This window comes from Macaca thibetana, chromosome 12, assembly GCF_024542745.1.
Source record: "Macaca thibetana thibetana isolate TM-01 chromosome 12, ASM2454274v1, whole genome shotgun sequence".
NCBI classification, from domain to species: Eukaryota; Metazoa; Chordata; class Mammalia; order Primates; family Cercopithecidae; genus Macaca; species Macaca thibetana.
The window spans coordinates 15,704,954-15,729,616 of record NC_065589.1 but is presented as its reverse complement, the minus strand read 5'-3'; the positions used below and the strand labels follow the sequence as shown (position 1 = coordinate 15,729,616).

The following is a 24,663-nucleotide window of genomic DNA, read 5'->3' as shown; positions in this document are numbered from 1 at the left end:
AAGTTACAGCCACAGAGAGTATTGTAGTTAGATACAGAAAGGGTGAAAACATGTCTGGGAACATTAAGTTCAAAGCTTTTTACCTTGCAGCAGTAATTTTAAAGATTTGCCCCAAGAAACTGTAAAAGTTCATTTAAAATTCATAAATTCCACTCCAGCGTGTCTGAGTGCACTGCCTGTGATTGCTACCCAGGGTCTTGAGCATGCTGATTGTGTACTGTTTAACACACATGGTTTGTCTTGGTATTTCCCATGCTGCCAGACTGGCTTGTTCTGCTTCTTCAGTCTGAAAGGACTCGTCAGAGCTGTTGTCACCCATTCGGCTAGAGGTGAACTGCCCAAGTAATGAGAGAGGTGTTCTTTATGTGCTCTGCATTATTTCAAGGTCCTCTTCAGAGATCTTTATTTTTAACAATGGCTTGAGGTCCGCCTTTGATCTGGGTTTTTTACATTTTCGCATGTTAGTTGCAATTGAGTTTTCTTAAAGTTCAGCTAAGAACCAACATTAAAATAAGGGTTAGAGGGGAAAGGGGCAACAAAAGATCTCAGAAAATAATAAAGGAGATTAAAACTATCTGGTGAAACAAACCTTTTAGCAGACTTGAAGGCATGTAGTGTTTTTGGAAAAGTTTTGTTGAGGAATACAAATTAGAAATCAGTAGATTTCATTTTCCCGAAGTGTTTTGTGGGTCAAAACACATTGTTAGACTTGTGTTTACATAAACAGTTATATGGCTTCTAGTCAGACTGTCGCTTGTTCTCATGTTCTCCATGACAGATTATAAACCCTAATTATACCTTTCCAGACATAGATGCTGAGCAAAGTCCAGCTGAAGGTGTATCCATCAGGGATGAAGTACTGGAGATGGCTTTCTTACTGAATTCTCCTTTCAGCACACCTTTTTTGAGTGCCACTCCCTCTTCCTGCTAGCTCTGTGCTTCATAGTCCTAGGCCCTTGATTCAGTTCCTTTTCTAGGTATCAGCCCCTCATCTGTGAAGTGAGACGGGTAATAGTACCCACGTCATGGGCTTGTTGGAAGAATTAAAAGATTGCACAAGACAAATGCTGAAGTCTGTCTGGCTGATGGGCAGGCTGCTGCCGTTTCCATGTCCCTGACCCACCACCTGCAGGTGCAAGGAGAGAGTTGCCAAAGCTCAAGCCAGTCAGGGCATGTCCACGCCTTCCAGAACCATGTAAATCATGGAATCCCCTTGAAAGTGTTTGCTAACAACTTATTGAATAACATAACTACAGATTTTAGAGAGCCCTTTAAAAGACATAATAAATGAGTATTTAAAAATAGTGCATCTGTTTTTAAAACAGTGAGATGTTTGAGTTTTGACTCACATTTCATTTACTTGCAATGTGTCAGCCATTCTACAGGATTCTTTTGTATGTATTTTCTCTTTTAATTCTTACAATATTTTTATATCTCCTGCACATGAGGAATGGAGCTGTATCTGTTACAAGGTTCTGGGAACTCATTCAGTGATGAACATCTGCATTAGCATTTCTTCAGTGTGGTAACATTCTTCTTAACTCTTACTAGAATCATCAGGTCCTCCATTCCACCTGTGGTCTGCCTACCCTGGAGCTGAAATAGAGTGTTTAGCCAAATTCTCTTTGAGAGATTGAGGCCTGCTGGATTCCATAATGCCTCTGTCATCTTTTGGCACCTTGGCTAGGAGTCTTTTGGTTACAATTTAAAGAAACCCAGTTCTTCGTGTTACTACAGTCCAATTATGCTCTTTTAGTTATTTAAAAATGCTTGGGGTGAATGATACCCCCATTTACCCTGATGTGATTATTAAGCATTGTGTACCCATACCCAAATGTTTCACATACTCCATAAATATATACTCCTATTATGTACCCATAAACATTTAAAATAAAATTTTTTTGAAAAGTAAAAAACACAACTCAAGCAAATGTGGTCAAAGAAAAGGACACTATTAAAATTTTCCATGGTGTACTTTAAGGTTCCAGGAACTTCAGATATGATGAAACTCAGGGTCTTACTGTCATTAGGATTCTATTTCTCCCTCCTGGCTCTATCTCACTAACCGCCCACCCCCAACCCCTGTTTTGGCTTTTGTATTAGTTATCTATTGCTATGTAATAAATGATCTCAAATCCAGTGGCTTAAAACAACCACATTTACTATCTCACAGTGTTTAATAGGTCAGGAGTCTAGGTATGGTTTATCTGGGTCCTTGGTTTCAGGCTCTCTCAAGACTGCAACAAAGGTGTCAGTACAGAAATCTTAGCTGAAGGCTTGACTGGGGAAGGATCCAATGTCAGCTCCTGTGGTTGGACTAAGAGCCTCACTGTTGGCTGGAGGCTGCCCTCAGTTCATTGCCACTTGACTGTCTCCCTAGGGCAGCTTACAATGTGGTATCTTCCTTCGGCAAAGAAGAGTCTGCTAGTGAGGCAGAAATTACAGTCTTATGTAATATTAATAGCATAATCATAGAAGTGACTTGTATTCTGTTGATTAGAAACAAGTCACGGGTTCCACCTGTGCTCATGGCAAAGGGTCTATCCAAGGTGTGAATACCCAGGAATCAGGGATCACCAGGGGTCATCGTAAAGTCTGTCTGCTCAGTTTCATTCTCAGAAGAGTTCTCTCCACATGGTGACAGAGCTGATACCAGCAGCTCCTACATCCTAATGCTGGCAATCTTGGAGAAAATGCAGCCACTGTCTCCCTGGCATTTGTATAAGTATCTGTACCCTACCAATAGAATTCTTGGTTGGAAACCCTAGAAATAAACTTTGGCAAACTGAACCATAAAAAGACTTACTACAAGGATATCAGGTAGCTTCTAGAATTTTTGAGAATACTGAAGACCTGGACTGGAAGAACCTGTAAGAACTGGCAGGATGCTTGTTGCCATTGGTCAGTGCTTCATTAGACTGTCATCACTAGACTCTCAGTATTAGATACAAAGGGTATCTGGCCAGTGCATGTCACATGCCTGTGCTCTGGCTGCCAGGAAGATGAGGGACTATCTGCACCTCTTGAGCCTCCACTGGAGGTGGGGCTGTGTTTCTTTGATTGTGACACTGCTCTGAGATGAGCCCATGGCGTCACCTGGCTTAATTAGGATCACTTTTAAATGTTCAGCCTAACAGCTTGCATTGCATAAGCAGATTCAGCTCAAATGGGCAGCTTTTAGAACTTTCTAGCTAGTGGTTCTATGCTCTTTGTTTAACATTAACTGTGCCTTACAGACAGACATACCAGAAAGCTGCTACAGAGCAGTATGTGATGTTGATGGCACATTCAGGTCTCTGAGTCATGTAGTAGTTGGGGCATGTCTGTTTTTCATAGTCAGAATTTTTATTCATACCAGATTTAACCACAAGCAGAATTTACTTTTTCTGAAATTATGGGCTAACTTTACAATGCAGTTTTTGTTCTAATCTTGGTGTTGGCTCTAGGAATTCAGGGATTATCTTAACTTTTTACTTTCATCATCTTTGGCCATGTGCATATGACTTTTTGTACATGTGAGTACACTGACTTGAGGTATCAGGTTTTTATAAGTACAAAGAACTTGTGAATCTTTTGAAATAAGTTCATGTTTCCTTGCATGCATTTTCAAAGCTATACTTAATTCTTATGCAGCATTACAGTAGAATAGAATAAGTAAGACCAAGAAGGGAAACAGATGCCACTTCTATGGGGTAGTTTGTGAGGTGCAATCTTGCCTACTCTCGAAATGTTTTTCTTATTGGCCCAATATGGCAACTGAAATCTCACCATTAGAACTTAAATTTTTAGTTAAGGTCAATGAATCTCAGCCTGAACACATTGGAATTTCTGGGGAATTAAAAACAACATTTCAAAAAAATAACGGAAAAAAAAAAAAACAAAACAATGTCAGGACTCTACCCCAGACCAACGTTGTATAATTTCTGGGAGTGGGGCCCAAGGAGCAGTAAATTGTATAACTTCTTTAAGGGATTCTAAAGTGCAGCCAGGAATGAGAACCAGCAGATCATAACTAGAACCTGGGAAGGGCAGTGCATTCGTTCATGTTATGATGTGTACAAGGAAATACACTAGACAGCATTTCCACAGTTCTAGCTGAGACTATTTCCTGCCATTCTTTATTCTTCATGTATCTGTATGATGAACTTCCTTTAACAAAGATCAATAAGTCAGTCTTTAGACTTAGAGCAACCTTAGAGAGTCCATCTACCATAGGGCCTTGGAATTTCTAGCTATGGCATTGCTTGTAAAAATACCTCCAAAAGACTGAACTCACAGGGATATCTATTTGCTTTATACCAGTAGCACATGTTAAAATCAGGCTATAAACAATCCAACTTCTCTTTCATTTTTATATTTACTTTCTGGAGGTAATGTGCAAATAATCATTCATGTGGCATCCAGAAATATTTTTGTCTATAGTAATAGCAGATGGCAGAGCATTTTTCCCGTGCCAAGTCACATTTATTCTACCACAGTGCAATGTGGAAGTGATCATGGCCTCTTTCAAATATTCAACTCCCCATGTGCATTTCAGTTGTGGTGGGAACTTTTCTTGCATATCAGTTCAATATGTTGTAGATTGACTTGGAATCCTTGGAATTTGTGCATAGTATAGTCACATGAGAAGTACTTTGAAAAGAAATAGTTTCAAAGCCTCATGATTAAAAGTCATCAATTCAGCAAACATTTAATAAGCATATTTTGTGTGCTAAGCCAGTGGTTTTCCACTGGGATGGGTGGCTTTGTCCCCAGCAGGGATTTTGGAAATTTGCAGCGCTGTTCTTAGTAATCCTAATGATTAGCGGGGGGTGCTACTGGCATTTGGGGTACAGGGGCCAAAGGTGCTAGCTGTCTCGCAGCTTGCAGGACAGACCTCCACAATAAAAACGATCCTCTACACACAGCACTACCCACACCTGGTCTATCGAAAGGACATTCATGTAAATGAAAAACCTGTTTATGATTATCTGAGCCTAAAACCTAAGTGTGCTTTTCATATAAAGAGCAGTTTTTGGGGGGACATGGATTTAATATACAGTGACTTTTCCAGGAAAATTATATTAATAAATTGTAAATGTAAAGTGAGGGAAAGTTGTACTTTGCTTTATTTGGAATCAAGAGTTTTTTAACCTCACGTAAACTCACATTACCCATGGAACCTTGAATGTGGTACTCGAGTCACAAAAAGCCTGCATCTGTAACCACCTGCATTCGTTATTCCCATATTTATGAGGATTCCATACATAGGTGCAAGCAAAGGGCTACTTTATATGTCTCCTGCTGGTGGTGTGCCTGAGCAATTGTAATTCATACTATTTTTATTTATTTATTTATTTCAAGACAGAGTCTTGCTGTGTTGCCAAGGTTGGAGTACATTGAGACCATCTTGGCTCACTGCAACCTCTGCCTCTTGGGCTCAAGTGATTCTCTTGCCTCAGCCTCCCAAGTAGCTGAGATTTACAGGCGTGCACCACCACACATGGCAAATTTTTGTATTTTTAGTAGAGATGGGGTTTCACCACGTTGGCCAGGCTAGTCTCGAACTCCTGATGTCAAGTGATCCGCCCCCTCCAGCCTCCCAAAGTGCTTGGATTGCAGGCGTGAGCCACTGCGCCCAGCCTATAATTCATAACATTTTATTTTATTACTTTTTATTCTTATTTTTATAGCTAGGATATTATGTTGACTTGTGATTGTGTGTTTGTATATGTATCTGTGCTTTAAAAAGTAAGTGTATAAGATGTGTTTTTCATAAATTTTATTTCAAGAAGGAGCATTACAAAATATTTGGGTTATAAGGGGGTATTGGGTGCGATTGGGTTGAAAGTCACTGAATTAAATAGCAGGGTGATATCAGACAAATCAACAGACAGGGAAACTTCAGCATGCTAGAGGAGCACAGGGGCCACTGCAGGATCCAGAGGAGCAGCCTCTGCCAAATCCTGAGGGAGTGTGGTCCCACTGGCCCGGCATGATCAGGAGCTGGGGGACATGGAGGGCAAAAGGAATGGCACATACAAAGTCCTGAAGGGTGGATGCTTACGTTGGTGAGTGGCTAGAGCCCCGGATGTGGTAGGGCTGAGCCCTGGCAGAGGGGAGAGAGAAGGCTGGAGAGGCAGACAGAAGTCCATGAAGAGCCTAACAAGCTTTGCTTGCATTCTGTTTTAGAGACACTGGGGAGCTACCAAAGGGCTTCTGGGCTAGGATCAGGTTTGCTGGTTAGACAGACACACTTGTCACCATGGTGAAAATGGGCTAGATGAGGGCATGGTTACATGAGCCAGGGTGAAGTCTGAGCTAGGCAACTATGTAGACTGCTGGGCTAACACTTTTGCAGGCCATGTGAACCTTTCTGAGCTCTCCTGCTGCCTCGCGGCAGTCAGCCCTGCAGTCTCACCCCAGCAACTGTGCTCTTGACTACTTTTCTAAGAGGTTGGGGTATGGGTGGGAAGGGGTGGTGCAGAGAAGATGGAGAGGATTGTGGTCAGTGGGAGCTACTCAGCATGGAATATGGAAGATACAGGGTAGGGAACTCTAGGATGTGTCTGGTTACGTGAAGTGTCTGAGGAAAAGAACACTAGCCTCACAGAATCTCACTGCCTCTTTAGCCTCTGTGCCCAATTAAAGGAGTCGGGGGAGATTCTTGTCCAGTTATTTTGTGTGATTTCACTTACCTTTGCTTTTATTTAACTTAGTATAACCTGTCATTTTGTTTTGAAGGAGATTTGAATAACAACACAGATCCTAAAGAAACTTTGTAATACTGCAAAACTAATGATTATGACTTTCATCCAGCGCGTTATTTAGAAACACTTGCCTGTGCCAAATGGAGGAAGGTGTTCTTCACAACTCACCCCAGCAATAGCAAAACTATTTAAGTTTATCCACCACATTGACGAGAAAAGTACGGTTCTTAAAATGAGAGCCTTGCTCGGTGTCTTTTCCCTTTGCATTTAAAAATAAATGAAATTACTGAAACACTATTATAAGAAGTTTGGAAAATAAGGGGGATGTTATGTTCCCCACATATTACCTATTAATATTTTTTATGTATTTCCTTTACATCTTGTTTTTAGCTACGTTTATGTATATTTGTGTATGTGTATAACGTGTATAAATATGTAACATTATAATTGTATATAATCTGGGAATCAACACATGAAATATGGGAGCAACATTTTGAATCATTCTTCCCTCTCAACTTCCAACTTGCAACCTAGCTACCTTCTGATTAAATGTCTCTATTTTGTTGTCCCACAGGCCTCTCAAAGCGAAGAAGACAACTGAGCTCTTACATTGTCTCTCACCCTAACTTTTCCTTTTCCCAATCTTCTGCATCTCAGTAAATAGTTCCACTATCCATTTAGTTATACAAGCCAGAAGCCTAGATTTCTTCCTTTCCCTCACCCTCTACACTGAGTCCATCAGCAAGTCCTTCTATCTCTGCCTCTAAAATACATCCCAGATCCATCTGTTACCCTTCCTGGGATAGACGCAGTCCTATCAAGATCTGTTCTAGTAGTATTAATATTTCTGTAGTCCACTGCTACCACTTTCTTCCAAGCTGCCATAATCTTTTACCAGGACTACATTATCCTCCTTACCTGTCTTCTGCTTAATTTGACCATTCTTACTTCTCTAGGGTCTGTTCTCTCAGCAGGCAGAATAGATCACTCCTAAAAGTGCTCCTGTTTGAAATCCTCCAGTGGCCTTCCATTGTACTTGGAAAACAACTCAAGTTCATTACGATGGCACATAAGGCACATGGCACACAGGCCTTATGTACCGTCAGTTTCTAAATTTATGCAGTACTCTGTGCCCGCCCATATTTCTTGCTTACTGTTAGTCATCTCACTTTTTTTTTTTTTTTTTTTTTTTTTTTGAGGGAGAGTCCCCACTAACACCCAGGCTGGAGTATAGTGGCTCAATCTTGGCTCACTACAACCTCTGCCCCTGGGGTTCAAGTGATTCTCCTGCCTCAGCCTCCCAAGTAGCTAGGACAACAGGCACATGCCACCATGCCTAGCTAATTTTTGTATTTTCAGTAGAGACGGGGTTTCACCATGTTGACCAGGCTGGTCTTGAACTCCTGACCTCAGGTAATCCACCTGCCTCGGCCTCGCAAATGCGAGGTTTACAGGCATGAATCATCGTACCTGGCCATCTCAATGTTTTAAAATACCAAATTCTTCCTGCCTCAAGCTGCTACATATGTGCTTGTCCCTGCCTGAAGCTTCCATTCCCACCTCTGAGCATGCTAGCTCCAAATTCTGCAGTGCCACTTAAATGACATCCCTTGAGAAGCCATCCCAGACAGTTCTAGGTAAAGTAGACTTGCTTTCTTACACTTAGCACAGTTTGGGTGTGTGTGTGTGTGTGTGTGTGTGTATGTGTCTGTCTGTCCATGTCTCCTCCACTCTAGATTTTAAGCGCCAGGAGGCAAGAACCATGTTTGTCTTGTTTATATTACAGTCACTAAATATTTGATGAGTGAATGAATGAATATGTCTTATTCCATTTAGTGTTGCTACAAAGGAATACCTGAGTCTGGGTAATTTATAGAGAGAAGAGGTTTATTTAGCTCACAGTTCTACCAGCTGGAGTTCAAAACTGAGCCTTTGCTGAGGGCCTCAGGCTACTTCCACTCATGGTGGAAGGTGAAGGAGAACCAGCTTGTGCAAAGACCACATGAGGAGAGAGGAAGAAGTAAGACAGGCAATGCCATGCTTTCTTTAAGAACCAGCTCTGGGCCAGGCGCGGTGGCTCACGCCTGTAATTCCAGCACTGTGGGAGGCTGAGTCGGGTGGGTCACTGAGGTCAGGAGTTCCAGACCAGCTTGACCAACATGGTGAAACCCTGTCTCTACTAAAAAAACAAACAAACAAAAATTAGCTGGGCATGGTGGCATGCACCTGCAATCTCAGTTACTCAGGAGGCTGAGGCAGGAGAATCGCTTGAACCCAGGAGGCGGAGTTTGCAATGAATCGATATTGCGCCATTGCACTCCAGCCTGGGCAACAAGAGCAAAACTCCGTCTCAAAAAACAAAACACAACAACAACACCAAACCAGCTCTGGCAGGAACTATTAAAAGTGAGATCTCATTCACCCGCAAGGGAGGACATTAATCTATTCATGAGAGATCTGCCCTCATGACCCAGTCACCTCCCATTAGGCCTTACCTCCCCATACTCGTACAACAAGGATTAAATTTCAACATGAGTTTTGGAGGGACAAACATTGAAGCCATGGCAAAATGTACCTACTTGAACCAGCTCAGGGAATTGTCTTATTACCAGGCATAGGGACATGGAATTGAGAGCCCAGGAATTGCTAAACATTGTCTGTTATCTTGGAAGCTCTTTTATAAAAGAGGTTTCTGCTACCTTTCCAATACCCTTGTTTTTGTCCAGATTCTGTTTATCTGGGCCTCAAGTAAATGTCAGTGGTCAGCTTCCATCCCTGTGTCTGCAGCTGGTGCCATGCTTACTAAATCGTCATGGATTGTAGAGGGTACATTGTCAGTATAGCTGCCTTTGGGGGACATAATATTGGAAGATGGCTAGGTTTTACTTCTGAGGACAAAGGTGCAGGGAGCAAGGGATGCACGGTAGAGAGCATGTAGACCAGGTCATTCAATCATGCTGGTGTCATGGTTGAAGGAGGCATCAAGGACAGAAAACAAGAGGTTTAAAAACAGTTTCTCTTGAGAAGCAGCAATCCTGTCAAAATCTTTCCTAGTGGCCTTAGTGTTCAAAAACCTGAAAAATTTGTATTAGGTCTCATTGCTAGTACTGCAAATCCAGGACCATTTATTAAGATCCCCAAACCCCAGAGCTTCTGATCAGTGCAGCCCCTTCCTGCTATTAACTGCTTTTACAGGAGGAAATTGTGGAGAGTACAATAGGACACTTCTAGCTGACTGCCTCTTACCCTACCTCGTTCCCTTACCTTGTCCAACATTGCGTCTCCAAGTTGTATCCTTAATGAGGTCATTCGCTCTGCATACATAGTGAGATTATGTCTTAGAGTAATACATTTTCTGCTTTCTGAGCTTTGCTTGAGAGGACAACCTCTTCAACTGTGGAAAGAATTTGCCGTTTAATAGAGGAGGGCCTTCATAGCTTGTCACAGCTTTCAGTCACAGCTCTAGTTTTTGATTCTGTCACAGTGGCACATGAGAGCAGGAACATTTTGCATAACCACTTAACTCAGCCTTACAATAGCCTCTTAAATGGATGAGGAGCAGCTTAAGCTGGCTTGATAGGAAAGAACACTGTCTGTTGGTGTTAATAATATTCGTATTTAGTTTGCATAATTTAAATCCACAATAATATCTTAATCTCAGTTTTGCTCCAAAATTGCCTCTCTACTATCACTATCCCATATAAATAATGTATAGCAACATTGATTTGATTGTAACCCTTTCATATTTTATTGAAATTTTTTTCTATAAACATATATTGAGCACCCTCTCTGCATCAGGAAATAACACAAGTGCTGCATATCTAGAGGTCCACTGGACAAAAAGTAATGAGTGAGGATTTTCAGAATTGTAAAAGCACATGAGACCTCATGTTGAAAAACACAGCACATCTTAGCAGGTTAAATGAATCTACAACTAGCTACAATGATTGTGGTATAAAGATGGTATGTCCAAAATAAAGAGAAAATCTTTGAAAGCTGAAAGAAAAGACAGATTGCCTACAGAGGAATGACTTTCCAACTGACAGTACGTTCATTATCAGCAGCAGTAGATCCTATACCTGTCATCAAAATAGGATGCTGAAATAAAGACCTTTTAAGACATACAGAGACTAGGATAATTTTTTACCCTCAAATATTAACTAAAAGAAGTATGAAACATTGTATTTTGGCAGGGAGGAAACTGAACCCAGAAATAGGTTGCACCGTTACAGAAGCAATGACACGACAAGGAATTTGGACAATAAGTTAATGAACTTGAGTAATCAGAATAAATGGCTTCCTCTGTGCTATGATTTGAGTACTAACAAGATGTTTTCCAGTTAAATATAGAATTACTTTGGTTTGGTGCTGATGTCTGAAATTCTTGTTTGTGATGAGTTATTCACCTCAGTCAAGATTTTTAAGAAGGGGTCCATGGATGGAGTTCAAGGTATCTATGAACTTCCTAAAATTACAGGTGACGCACTTTGTGTTTACACAGTTCTTCTGAAGACAGGCTTGTTGGCTCTCATCAGACCCTTAAAGGTGCTTAGAATTTGAACTAGTTTAAGAACTACTGGATTAAGTTATTGTTCCTTATTAAAGTGAAATTACATCGATACTTACCTTGCTCTCAAGTTGAGATACATGATCTGAATTTGAATAGTGACGTTATTGGTTACCTTGCAGAATCGTTGTGACCCTGGAAAAAGTATTTTTCTTCTCATTGTAGTCTGAATGTGCATTGTATGACCTGTGTGGCTAAAGGCAGCAGTGGTGTGCCTGGCCGGTCTGAATGTGCATTGTATGACCTGTGTGGCTAAAGGCAGCAGTGGTGTGCCTGGCCGGTGTATCACAGTCAGTATCGGATTATAGTTTCGATTTTTCTAAAGAGAGTGGCTATTAAGCTAACCAAAGAAATAAAGCTTTTAAGTTACCAATTTTAAGATATAATAATAGATTTATTGTTTTTTTGTTGTTAATTGAACAGATATTTTGTGTAATACATTGTCCAAGTGTATGTAGTGGGGTGGACAGCAGGAGGCTGCGTTCAGTCATTATCTATACCAGTGAGATTTCCTGCTAAAACAAGTATTAACTGGTGACCATGTACAACTTGTATTTTCCCCCCAGCTTTATTGAAGCATCACTGACAAATAAATGTTGTATATATTTAAGGTATATAATGTGATGTTTTGATGACATATACATTGTAGAGTGATTACCATGACCAAGCTAATTAATATATCTATTACTTCAAGTAGTTAGCATTTTCACGTGTGTGGTAAGAACACTTAAGATGTACTCTGCTAGCAAATTTCAAGTGTACAATGTAATGTATTGTTATTAACTCTACTCACCATGCTGTATATTAGCTCTCTTACTTATTCATCTTATAACTGACAATTCGTGGCCTTTGATCAGCATCCCGCTATTTCTCCCATCCCTAGTCCCTGGCAACCACTGTTCTACTCTGTTTCTATGAGTTTGACTTCTTTAGATTCTACATATGAGTGAGATCATACAGTATCTGTCTTTCTGTATCTGGCTTATTTCACTTAGGAAAATGCCATCTGGATTTGTCCATGTTGTCTTAAATGGCAGGATTTCCTTATTTTTTAAGGCTGAATAATAAAATTTCCATTGCATGTGGATGCGTGTGTATATACATACCACATTTTCTTTATCGGTTGATGGACACTTAGGTTGTTTTTTTATCTTGGCTATTGTGAATAATGATATAATGAACATGGGAGTGCAGATATCTCTTTGAAATACTAATTTCAGTTCCTTTGGGAATATACCCAGAAGTAGGATTGCTGGATCATATGGTATTTCTAATTTTAGATTTTGTAAGTACCTCTGTATTGTTTTCTATAATAGCTGTACCAGTTTGCATTCCCACCAACAGTGTATCGGGGTTCCCTTTACATCCTTGCCCACACTTGTTATATCATTTAATTTTTTATAACAATCATCCTCACACATGTGAGGCGATATCTCATTGTGGTTTTTGACTTGTATTTCCCTGATGATTAGTGATGTTGAGCAGTTTTTCATGTACCTGTTGCCCATTCATATCAAAGGAAACAGCAAAATGAAAAGGCAGCTTGCAGAGTGGAGACTATATTTGCAAACCATATATCCAATAGGGGACTAATATGCAAAATATGTGAAGAACTATAACTCAGTGGCAATAAAACAAATGACCCAATTGAAAAATGAGTAAAGCACTTGACTAGACATTTTTCTAAAAAAGACATACAAATGTAACTTGTGATTTTTTTAATATAGTGTATTTTAGATACATGTGTTTTATGCGTAATTTAAATTCCACTCTTCCTCTCATCTGGTAGTTACGTACTGAGTGTTAGTGTCAGGCTGTTTACTATAGTGGCTGTGGTCATGGATGTAGAGTTGGTGGTGGTCCTGTCCCAGAGAGAATTACTCTGAATAGGATAGAGGGTGGTAGGTCATAACCAAATCCCCAGTCCTAGCCTAAGACCTAGTAAGGTCAAGAGGAAGTTGTTCCTAGTGGCAGGGTTGTCCCTGCATGCTGCTTCAGAAGGCAACTTCCACGTATAGCTAAGAACAGAATGAAGCCACAGGCTTATTCAGAGACCACAAGCTTCACAACTTCTGTTTAGCACGTCTAATTATGGTTGTGACAACCCAATCTGGTTTTGATGCTGTTATGTTTGAAGGTAGATCCCAGCCACTGATCAGCGCATTCAGATGGGTCATCTTCCTCCAAAGCCCAGGGCTTCTTTCGGTCTCCACAGCACCCCCAGCTCAGGGGTAAAGTCCCTAACCCTAGGACTGGTGGACCCACCTTCCCAGTTCAGTTTTCTCCCCGTGTGCAGGTCCATCTGTCTTTTCGCTCAGCATGTGGGTATCTTTAGAGGGTGAAGGGAAGTGATTTGTCAAATGGTTACCAAGAGCATGGAGAAAGTTAATTTACCTCTTAAAATCAGTTTTATATTCTTTTTACTTTGGTGAAATTCATTCTCCTGTTGTGTGTGTGTGTGTGTGTGTGTGTGTGTGTGTAATGTTGAGAGATTCTCAGTTTTGATTGAATGAGATCATAATCTCATTTTTATTTTAAATAGGAACACTTTTATAGAGCTTAAGTGAAACAAGACCAGTTAAATGTTTTGAGATGGAACACAGGTGGAAAATGCTGAATGTTGGAGTGTGATGCAGTGAGTTCTCTGGACTGCCAGCCTCCCTTCCCTAGGTATTTGAAATTATATTAGGGCAATTAGATTATAACTCAAACTTCTGAAAACCATTTAGAGATAGATAAGAAATTCATTTCACTGTATTGTACTCCATATTGTAAATGAGATTCAAGATTAATTGTCTAATAGGTTGAAGTTTTAAATTGAAATTTCCTTCTATGTTATTTTCTATCATATATGCTTCACCATGAAGGTTGATTTGAAACCAGAGTTTCAGAAATACTGATATTATTATATTCTTTTCATCTAAATTGAAGTTATTATTATATTTTTAACTGGTCCTGGCCACTTCTTTGTATCTCTCAAACTGCCACTTTCTTTGTCATTTTTAGAGCTATTAATAGGTGGCAGATTGTACTGAGCCTGAGCATAGAATAAAATAAGTACATTGGTCCCCCTTATCTGTGATTTTTGCCTTCTGCGTTTTTAGTTAGCCCCAGTCAACCTTGATCCAAAAACATTAAATGGAAAATTCCAGAAATAAACCATTTATAAGTTTTAAATTTCACACTGCTCTGCATAGCATGGTGAAATCTCACCCTGTCTCACCCAGGACATGAATCATCTCTTTGCCCTGTGAGTCCATGCTGTCTGTGCTACCTACACGTGAGTCAGTTAGTAGCCGTTATGATTATGAGACCAGAAAAACATAGTATATATAAGGTTCAGTACTATCCATGGTTTCAGCCATCCAGTTGGGGGTCTGCAGATAATGGGGGACTACTATACAAATTTTTTAGCATGGTTGGGGAGCTAAAAGTATAGTTCCTACTATTCTTGCCAGAAAATGGGAAAAAAATGTTCAATCCCATATTTTTATTATATATGAAGTAGTGACATGGACAGGAGACAGAAACAGTGGGTAGAAGAAGGCAGTTCCCAGCAAAGGCCCCACCATCAAGCCTGGAAACCCACAGCCCTGAATGGCAACAGGCAATTCCTTTTTTGCACCCAATAGCTGCCTTTTGGCCCACCATGCCCCGCTCTCCTCTACCCATATAAACCTGAGACCCCAGGCTCCAGAAGGAGACAAAGAGATGAACAGAAGAGCAGAAGAACAGGGGAATGGCGCAACAGAGTGAAGAGGAGCATCGGAATGCCAAGAGGAGTTTACCTGGGGACGATCGGAGAGGAGATATGTCACTGGACAGCCAAACTCCAGGGGAAGACCATCTTCCCACTCCATCCCTCTTCCAGCTCCCCATCAGTCCCACTGAGCCACCTCCATCACCCAATAAAAGCTTCACATTCATCCTTTGAAAAGGCAGAGGGTCCACTGAGCTATCTAACCCTTAAGCCGACTGTGGATGGCAAAGCTAAAAGAGTACGCGTAACACACACCCACTTGGGCTTCAGGAGTCGCAGATACACACCCCTGGATATTGCCGTGGGGCTGAAGCCTAGGAGCACTCATCCCAGCCCCTGCACCTATCCATCAGTGTGCTCCCTTTCCTGTAAGGGGTTTAAGCAGGCACGGCCGCCAAACAGACAAGTCACACCCCTGTGGCACATCCTGCAAGGGGGGTCAGGGAACTCCTGTTTCAGTAGATATATTTGATGAAAATAATGCCCTCCTGAGGGAATGATCGTTTATGTGGTGTATGTGTGTGCATGCATGTGTGTGTGTGCACGCACGTGCATATGCCATGACTTTTAGCCCTAACTCATCTTTCAAGTTTGAAATTTAAATGTGTGTTTCTTTGTTCTGAGTGACGGGAAGATAAATATGAAGACAACTTTGGTGGATGCAGGTGGGCATCTCAGTTCCTTTTGCTGAGTTTCACTTGCTGTCTGCTTCACTCATCCATGGTGTAGAAAACTGCAGCAGTCTGCCCTGCCGTAACACAGATAGACATCATCCCTCACAGTGGCTGGATAATTCCAGATGTAATGCCAAACACAGAAAACTGATTCCATTTGTGTTTTGTGATAAGAGGTACAGAGAAAAACAGAAAGCAATGTAGTGACTTGTCTTGACAAAATGCTTCCGCTGCCCTGCAGGAGCGAACCCACTTCCCCTGGTTAAGGAGGGCTGTTGCATTTTAAACATGTGGTGGTGGTTACTCATTGTGCTTTTTTTTTTTAAGGTGGGAAATATTGTTCTTTGGACTGAGTTAAATGCAGCTTAGCATAAAAGACGTGATGGTGGAACAAAGCCTGCGGACTGTGACTACTTGACATGCACTGGGCTAATGAGGAGACAGAACGTCTCTGATCAGCAGCAGAACAAACACTCACAAAGGGTCTCCTTCCCTCCTAGGACTTCCTTCGCTGGGCATCTGGCTGGGATTCTTGTTGGACTAATGTACACTCAAGGGCCTCTGAAGAAAATGATGGAAGCATGTGCAGGTACAGAGTAAAACACCTTTGGCATGACAACAAGCTGGACTTTCATCTTCATTTTGATGCGAACAGGAGCAACCCCAGGTTTCCCTGTGGTTCAGCTCAGGAATTCCCTAATATGCCTGTTTTTCTTTTTAAACCAAAAGGTAAAACAACCAGTGCAATTCCTTACATTGCTCCACAAAAGAGGCTGCACACTTAAATTTTGAATCTGATACTTTCTTAGGGGACAAATATCAGTATGTATTTATACCCTCAACCTTAATGCTACCCGCAGAAAACCATGATTTCCTAAAGAATGCAGAGAACTAAAGTGCGTTTAAAAGAATGCATTCTTCTGTAATAGTCCGTGAATTAATATACGTGCAAGGCAGAGTTGAAAAAGAAAATGAAGCCTGGACTGAAGTGCATGGCCAGTATTTTAAAGAATTCAGACTGATGACCAGGTCCTTGGTGGATGAGCCATATATTCATGCATGGCCAAACCAAATCTGTTACTGCTTGAAGCTTGGCTCCTGCTTTTTAAAATTTTGTTTCTCCCTTCAAAATGATACTCAGTGAAAATATTTCATTTAGAAATACTTGTATTTTTTAGACCTCTTAATTTTAAATGCGATTCTCATTTTGACTTGTAAGAAAACTGGTTTTCAAACACTTGTTTTATAGAGTGAGTTCCACTATTTCATCTTTTATTCATGGGAGAGCTTCTGAGACTATTTTACCTTTTCTTGAACCATAAATAATTTTTTCACAGTTTGTGCTGATGACTGGTTTTCTTGAGAACCATATAATATTCATGATATTAGAAAGCTTTCCAGGCACTGCACTGGCACCTTTATTAGCAGGTCGTGTTCACTTTTGGTTGATTTTTACAGGCTGTGTTGCATCTAAGCAGATTCTCATTTTCCCGCATTGGCTTATTAATGTGCTTCTGCTGTATATACTTAGAGGAGGTAGTGGGAACTTCATTTATGGAAAATGTCCAGTTTTATTATATTTTCAATATAATTTAATACTCATTAGTACTGACAAAAGAGATGATTCTCGGAAGTTTAATGTCTTGTTTCCTTTTTCTGTGTCTCATGATGAAGCGGTTAGTAAAGCTTTTTGCAGACATGTTATGAAATTTAAGCAAGTACTTTAATTTTTAAACAGGATTTTCCCCATAATTATAATATTTAAACTCTTAGTTTTAAAAGCCTTAAAAAATGAATGGAGACTTGTTTTTACACCACTCTATTTTCAAAGTAATAAATATGATAGAAAATTAAATAGGAAAATTAGAACACTCAGTGCGATTTGCAAATAGCCTGCAAACTCGGCCTTTTTTCTGCGAGCTGAGAATTGAAGCACACAGGAACCCCATGGAAAATGACCCAGCATGTGGAAGCTGCCGTCTGATGCCTGCTGAAGAGGAGGGTCGCCCTGAGGGTGTGGTCCTTGGCCCTCCCTCCCTCACTTCATTCAGCTGTGCTAAATTGACTGAGTAGACAGTCCTACTGCCTTCTATAGGGACAAGAAAGGGTAAAGTCCCCTAGGAATGGGAAGGAGCGTGGCTCTCCCAACACCCTTGTTTGAGGAAGCTTCTCCATTTAGCCAGAGCGTCTCTGCTTAGACAGAGGCATCAGAGCTGAGCTTTGGTACTTTGGAGGCAAAGACTAAGAAACTTCAGTGAGTGTAAATTAGGGTTTCATTTTCCACTCCCCACCCCCAAACACACACACACACACACACACACATACATATTCTTTTCCCTGTCGGGCTGACCCCCAAACAAAAGGGAGTTGATTTTAATAAGTGTTATAGAAATCATTTGAAATGACCTTGGGCTTTGTCCCAGAGAACTTCCTAATGACTGGAACAATTAGCATTTAAAACTTTATAGCTGCCATTAAAATGTTTCTTTCTTTTACATTTAGGTGGTTTTTCCTCCAATGTTGGTTACCCAGGACAGCAATACTACTTTAATAGTTCAGGTAAGCAGTTTATTTCATTTAATAAATTTTAACTTATTTTTAAAATTATAGTGTTCAGCTCTACAGAGTACTTTAGGATACTGCTAGTTGATGCTGTGGTGGAGTCATTCACATGTTATGTAACTGTGCCTCTAACACGCCTGAAAGCTAGTTGGAGGGGTAACCTAGGGAGCATATTTGTGTGGGTTGGTAGGGAAGGCCAGGGAAGGAGGTAACTCAGACATGAAAACATGGTATGATTGATATGAGGTCTCTCATGTGTGATAAGGTTCATATTAGATCTTGGTGCTTCGAGTCTCAGTCTGAGACTCAACTGCTGGGAAAGTGTTAGAAGTTGGTTTTAGGTATATAGTTCTCCACAGTCCATCCCATGTATATTCAGGAAACCCTTGCATACCCTAAGATGCTAAAATAGGCATGCTGCTAATAAATGCCATGTGACTTAATGAGGAAGAATGTATTTTTCTAAGTGTCTGTGTAAATAGATAGAAAGGACCTGCTGTTAAAAGCATAAGACCTATTTTAGGCTAAAGCCTTTGCATTCCAGTCTGGGGTGGCTACATGGTAGTATCTTAGATCAGGCCCGGCAGCGAGGTGTTAGCCATGGCCATTGGGACACTCATGTCTTAATGCAATGAACTGATTGTGCCCCTCCCCAAATTGATATGTCGAAATCCTAACCCCTAATGTGATGATTTTAGTAGGGTAGGGGTTTGAGGAAAAAATTAGGTCATAAGGGTAGGGCCCTCATGAATGGGATTAATGTCCTTGTAAAAGTGACCGCAGAGAGCTCTCTGGCCTCCTCACTGCCACATGAGGATACAAGAAGTCAGCAGTCTGCAACCTGGAAGAGGGTCCTCACCAGAACTGACCATGCTGGCGTCGTAAGCTTCCAGCCTCCAGATTGCGAGAAATTTCTGTTGCTTAAGCCAGCCGGTCTATGGCTGTTTGTTATAGCATCCCAAATGGACTAAGATGTGTTTCTGTTTATATTAATTGAGGACCACTATAGCTTAAAGCTGAGACTAGCAGCGGTTTCTTTAAAGGACCGGACAGCTAATATTTCAGGCAGTAAGGGCTTTATTGGCCATATAGTCTCTGCTGCAACTAGTTAACCTGTCCTGGTAGCATGAAGGCTGCCATAGACAATGTATAAACAAGTGGGTATGGGTGTGTTCCAATAGAATCTTACTGCTAGCTCCTGCCTTTTCTACTGTGTAAGGATATGAGATTGACACTCTGTCAATTTAACCTTACAAAATAGGGCAGTTCTACTTACTGTCTTTTCTCTCTCTCTTTTGCACTCCATTTATTTTCTATTTTTTAAAAAAGAGAACTGAAGAGAACAGCTTCTTTCCTTCTTATATGGAAGAAGCACAGTCACAGAGACCAGAGAATTAAGGGCGAAAATAAAAAGCCCTTTTTACCTCTTTTAACCTCTGTAAGATTACCATAGTTATATGCCTTTCTCTGAAGTGATTGGATTTCTTCAAAGGCAGAGCTACATAAGGCCAGGTGGCTATGCTAATGGTCATCTAGGGAACTTTTATGAGAGCATGTGTATATCTTACAAGTAATGATTTATTCTTAATATGGCTGTCCTTAGCTGGAAAAGTCTTTATAGGTCGAGGAACCTCATGAATGTTTAAAAAGCTGTTACCAATTTTTCTAATCTTGGTGGTGTTTCTTGATCTCCTTTGCCATGAAATCCTGGTATGTGTATAAGGAACAGATGGAGTAGTTAATAGAATAATGATAACCAGATTTTCTTTTACTACAGAGCCTAAGTATGCAACTAAAAAAAAAATTAAACTAGTATTCCTCTCAGGACATAATTTAAATTTATTTATCTTATTTGTTTGATTGCTAGGTTTTTCCAGGAATGTTTATTATGAAGATTTTAAAACATCTCACTGGGCCAGTGAAACAGCCATAGAAAATTTGGGGTCCTATGGGAGGAGACCTGTTTTCATGATAATAGATATTGATGAGATTTTGGGTCCTGTTGATGATTTATGATCGATGATATAGAACGTTTAATCACACTGGTCTTTCTGATTTAAGGCACCAAAACGTTCCCATTTTCTTTCCCCATGTTTTGTCTGACAAGTACCAAATTTGTTTTTATAATATTCAGATGTTTAGAGCTGTTGACTTTATTTCATTGAAGAACTGCTAGATTATTTTAAAATAAGAAATAGCATGAAGAAAAATGTTTTTCTACATCAAGAAAATGTTGCCTCAAATCATCGCATGTGTATCTGGCAATTAAAACTCTGTGTAGATGTATAATTTCTATGTGGTGAGCAAATATTCAGAGACCTTGGGTTATTTTGGCTCTTGAATTAACTGAGCATTTTTGGGGGTGGATAGGTAGAAATGCTGCTTAGATCTTACATAACAGAATGGCTTTCCACAGGGGTTTGTAAGTGATAATGAGCCGTGTGGGAAATTACCCAGTATACTTTTTGTATTCCAGTAAAACAATTGACACTCTTAGGGAATTGGGCCATTTCTCTATGCAGGGATTGCTGAAGCATCCCGTGCTATTCAGTGACGTCTCTATAAATATTCTATTAGTGTTGCAGAATGGTTGCCACTTTCTTTGATTCTTTGTGGAGAAGATATATTAATTGTGTTTTTACCATTTGTCCTCATGTGAAAGGTCTTTTTTTTTTTTTTTTTTTTTTTTTTTTTGATAAGGAATGAGAAATAAGATTTGTAAAAACACTACCATGGTCTCCTTTACTCTCAAGGTCTGAAACTTGCCGGCTGAGTGTTCCCCAACGCAGCAATGGGGGCTGAATTTTTCTGATTCTATTGGATAGAGACCAGTTTAAGAATAAGTGTTCATATTTAAAATGGTAAGATCCAAGTTCAGTTTTAAGCTATTGTGAGGATTTGGAAAATGTACTTGTCTCCTTTTCCTGTTTTAAATATCAATAATGTTAATATTTTGACATGGGAAACAGGTGAGAGAAAATATGAAAGTTGGGTTATTAGAGGTATTTAGTAAATTCTCATTAATGTTTACTGCACTGGGGCAAGGCTTTTCAGGATTAGTCTCCAAAATCCTAAACAATTTTATTTAATGTTTATTTAAATCATTCCTTTTTCTTTTACTTTCAAGGACATTCAGTAAAATAGAATCAAGTTAGAAGAGTTTTATCACCATCACTAAGAATGGACAAAAGATCTAGATAGACATTTCTCCAAGAAGATATACACATGGCCAATAAGTACATAAAATGACACTCAACATTATTAGTCATCAAAACCACAGTGAGATACCACTTCATATGCCCTAGGATGTTTGTGAATAAAAAGGCAAATAATAGCAAGTGTCAGTGAGGATGTGGAGAAATTGGAACCCACATACACTGCTTGTAGGAATAGAAAATGGTACAGTTACTTTGGAAAACATTCTGGTGATTTCTCAAATAGTTAAACAGAATTGCCATGTGATGCAGCAGTTCCACTTCTAGGTATATACTCAAAAGAAATGAAAGCGTATGTCCACATAAAAACTTGCTCACAAATGTTTATAGCAGCATTATTCATAATAGTCAAAAGGTAGAAGTAATACAAATGTCTGTCAGTTGACATTGGATAAACAAAATGTGGTATAAGCCATACAGTGGAATATTATTTGCCCATAAAAAAGAATGAAGTACCGATAAATATAACAAACTTGATGAACCTGGAAAATATACTAAGTGAAATAAACTAGACACCAAATGCCACATATTACATGGTTTTGTTTATATGAGCTCTCCAAAACAGACATATTCTGCAGAGACAGAAAGTAGATTAGTGCTTACTTAGAGCTGGAGAAGGGACGGGCGGGTGAAGATTGTTAGCTAAAGAGTACATATTTCTCTTTGGGGGTGATGAAAATGTCCAAAATTGATTGTGGTAATGATGGTGCAACTCTAAAATATACTAAAAACCACTGAGTTGTATACTTTAAATTGATAAATTGTAGGGATGTCAATTATATCTCAATAAAGCTGTTCTAAAAATATCCATAGACACAATTACTTTTCATGACCAATATTTATATAAACATAATTATATTAGGCTATCAACTGAAACTAGTGTGTTTTGTCATTCGTTGTTTATATGAAAATGAAGTCTACTAGAGTGCTGATTAACAGTTTCCCTTTTAATCTTGCATATTAGGTAAATATTCATAAACAATACAACAGTGAATTTTAAATAGCGTCAGGACCAACTATCAACAATTCTGAGCATGAAATCTCAATCAATGAGATTCTGCCATTCAGTGTTCCTCTTTTGACTGGATTGTGTTTTCTTCTGTAGCCTTATTAAAGCTCTAACTCAGGCCTGTACTGCTGTACTGTGGGATAATATGGAGATCTGTCACAAAGACTCATAGTAAAAGTTAGGAATCTTCCTCAACAATCCAAACCACATTATTTAAATATTTGAAACATCAACTTCAAAGAATATAATAATGGCAGGAAAGAAGAGAAAAAAATCAAACAGACTATTTTACTTCTCTCTCTTTATGCCAGAATGAGATTGGTAACCTTCTGTGGGGAACAAAAATCTCTTCCAAACAAATTCTCTATTGGCAGTTAAAGAAAATGTAAGGAATAAACTCAAACTGAAAAGATCAATGGAAATATCTTGCAAAAATGAACTTTTCTGTTATTGACCTTTATTAATAGAGTACCTAAGTTTGGTACCTAAAGCATTACTTAACGACCAAGTTGTCTCTTCTCTCTTGTTTTATCTAGCAACTCTTTTTTTTGAAGTTGTATTTTCTTTCTTGTTTTATCTAGAAACCATTTTTTGGGGGGAACTATAATCTCTGACATAGAATTACAATCACAGAGAAACTGGCTGCATCTTAATGTTGTTATTGTCTGAAGTATTCTGTGGGATCTGTATGAAACATTGGTCTGCCCCTCATTGTACAGAGCAACAAGACATTAAGACTTTATTAGCTATTGTTTCCACCATTCTCTTGACTGAAGCCAGGAGTTCACTGAAAACTCTCCAAGTATTGAGTAGCTCTAAGCTGAAAGAATCCACTCCATATGTCAATAGCTCATTCCAGTCTCTTCCCCAGGACTTCTGACTACCCTCTGAATTAATATCTCCTTTCCTCTTTGGCACATAAGGACTCAATCGTGTCCAGCTCCATGGTGGGCACTGAGGATACAGTGACAAGACGATCACCATTTGGCATCTTTTCTTATTTTGAGGATAATTATTATACCTAAAATAATGTTTTGCCTTACTTGCTTGTCCTTGCTTATACAAAACAGGAAGTATAAAACAACAGTCCATAGCTGTGTTCTAGAACCTTTTCCTTGTGCCTGTAGGCAGCTCTGGATATCAGGATTATTACCCGCATGGCAGGCCGGGTCACTATGAAGAAGCACCCAGGAACTATGACACGTACACAGCAGGACTGAGTGAAGAAGAACAGCTTGAGAGAGCTTTACAAGCCAGCCTCTGGGACCGAGGTAGGAGTCTTGTGCCCTTCAGTTATTTTGAAGCATACCTCTTGTGGTAAGGTAGCCTGAAAAAGGGCTATTTGTAGCAAATTAAATTTTAAATAGTTCAGAAAAAGGATACATAGATGAAAAATGTGTGCAGATTGTGATTACAAAGAATGGGGTGTGATGCCGTATTCCCAGCAACCTAACCTAGTAAGGTGCCAGACGGGGTATGTATTGTTAAAGTGGTTCTTTTTATAGGCCTGCTGCACTCGATGCTTTGGCATTAAAGTCAAGAAACTTAAAATTCTTAGATGCATGATTAAAAAAAGAGATTTTCTTTGGAATTCATATGTGTAAAGAAGGCTCAATGTCACTAAGTATCAAAATATTGCCCATAAACCTTCCAAAAATCTCCCTCAACATCACGTGGGCTAAGAATTCAAGCTCAGGTTTGACTTCTGCTGAACCAATCTGTCTGAGGGTAGAGCCTAGAAATTTGTGTTTTGAACAGGCTTTCCAGGAGTTTCTTTTACAAACCAATATCTGAAAAAACGCTGTATTTATTCTGCCATCTTTGTTCTAGGTTTGGATTATGAGTTTGGGAATTACTGTTTTTATTGTTTGAGTAGTGACTAAAAATCAGCTATTCATTTAAAGGGCATTTGTTAACGTTTTATGTTTCATGTACAATGGTAGGTACAATAGGGAACACTGTGGTAAAAGGTGGAAACTACCCTTAGAAAGTTAACAATCTGTGTTTGGGCATATGCCTACTAGATGTGATACCACACAGGTAACCCTAGTATCAGGTGTCTAAGAGAGGCTCAAGCTAAGTGCTAGAGGTAGGGAGAAGATGGTGAGCTTTGTCATACCTAGAACTATCAGATTTTCACAGAGGAGATAGCGTTTGAGTTGGACCTTCAAGGATGTGTAGAACTTG

The 24,663-nt window shown here is 39.7% G+C and overlaps 1 protein-coding gene across 10 annotated transcripts in view; it reads left to right on the top strand.

The window, feature by feature from the left end:
- RHBDD1 (rhomboid domain containing 1) overlaps positions 1-24,663 on the top strand; it is a 163,565-nt gene that overhangs the window by 54,164 nt on the left and 84,738 nt on the right. For 9 of the 10 annotated variants that reach the window (XR_007718358.1, XM_050752166.1, XM_050752165.1 and 6 more), the window contains exons 4-6: positions 16,191-16,279; positions 18,193-18,249; positions 23,604-23,747. Coding sequence is in view for 9 of the 10 variants with exons in the window: in XM_050752166.1 (XP_050608123.1) it covers positions 16,191-16,279; positions 18,193-18,249; positions 23,604-23,747 (290 nt within the window). In the remaining variant the exon portion in view is untranslated. The remainder of the gene's footprint in view (positions 1-16,190; positions 16,280-18,192; positions 18,250-23,603; positions 23,748-24,663) is intronic. The other variant, XM_050752169.1, reaches the window with a different exon arrangement.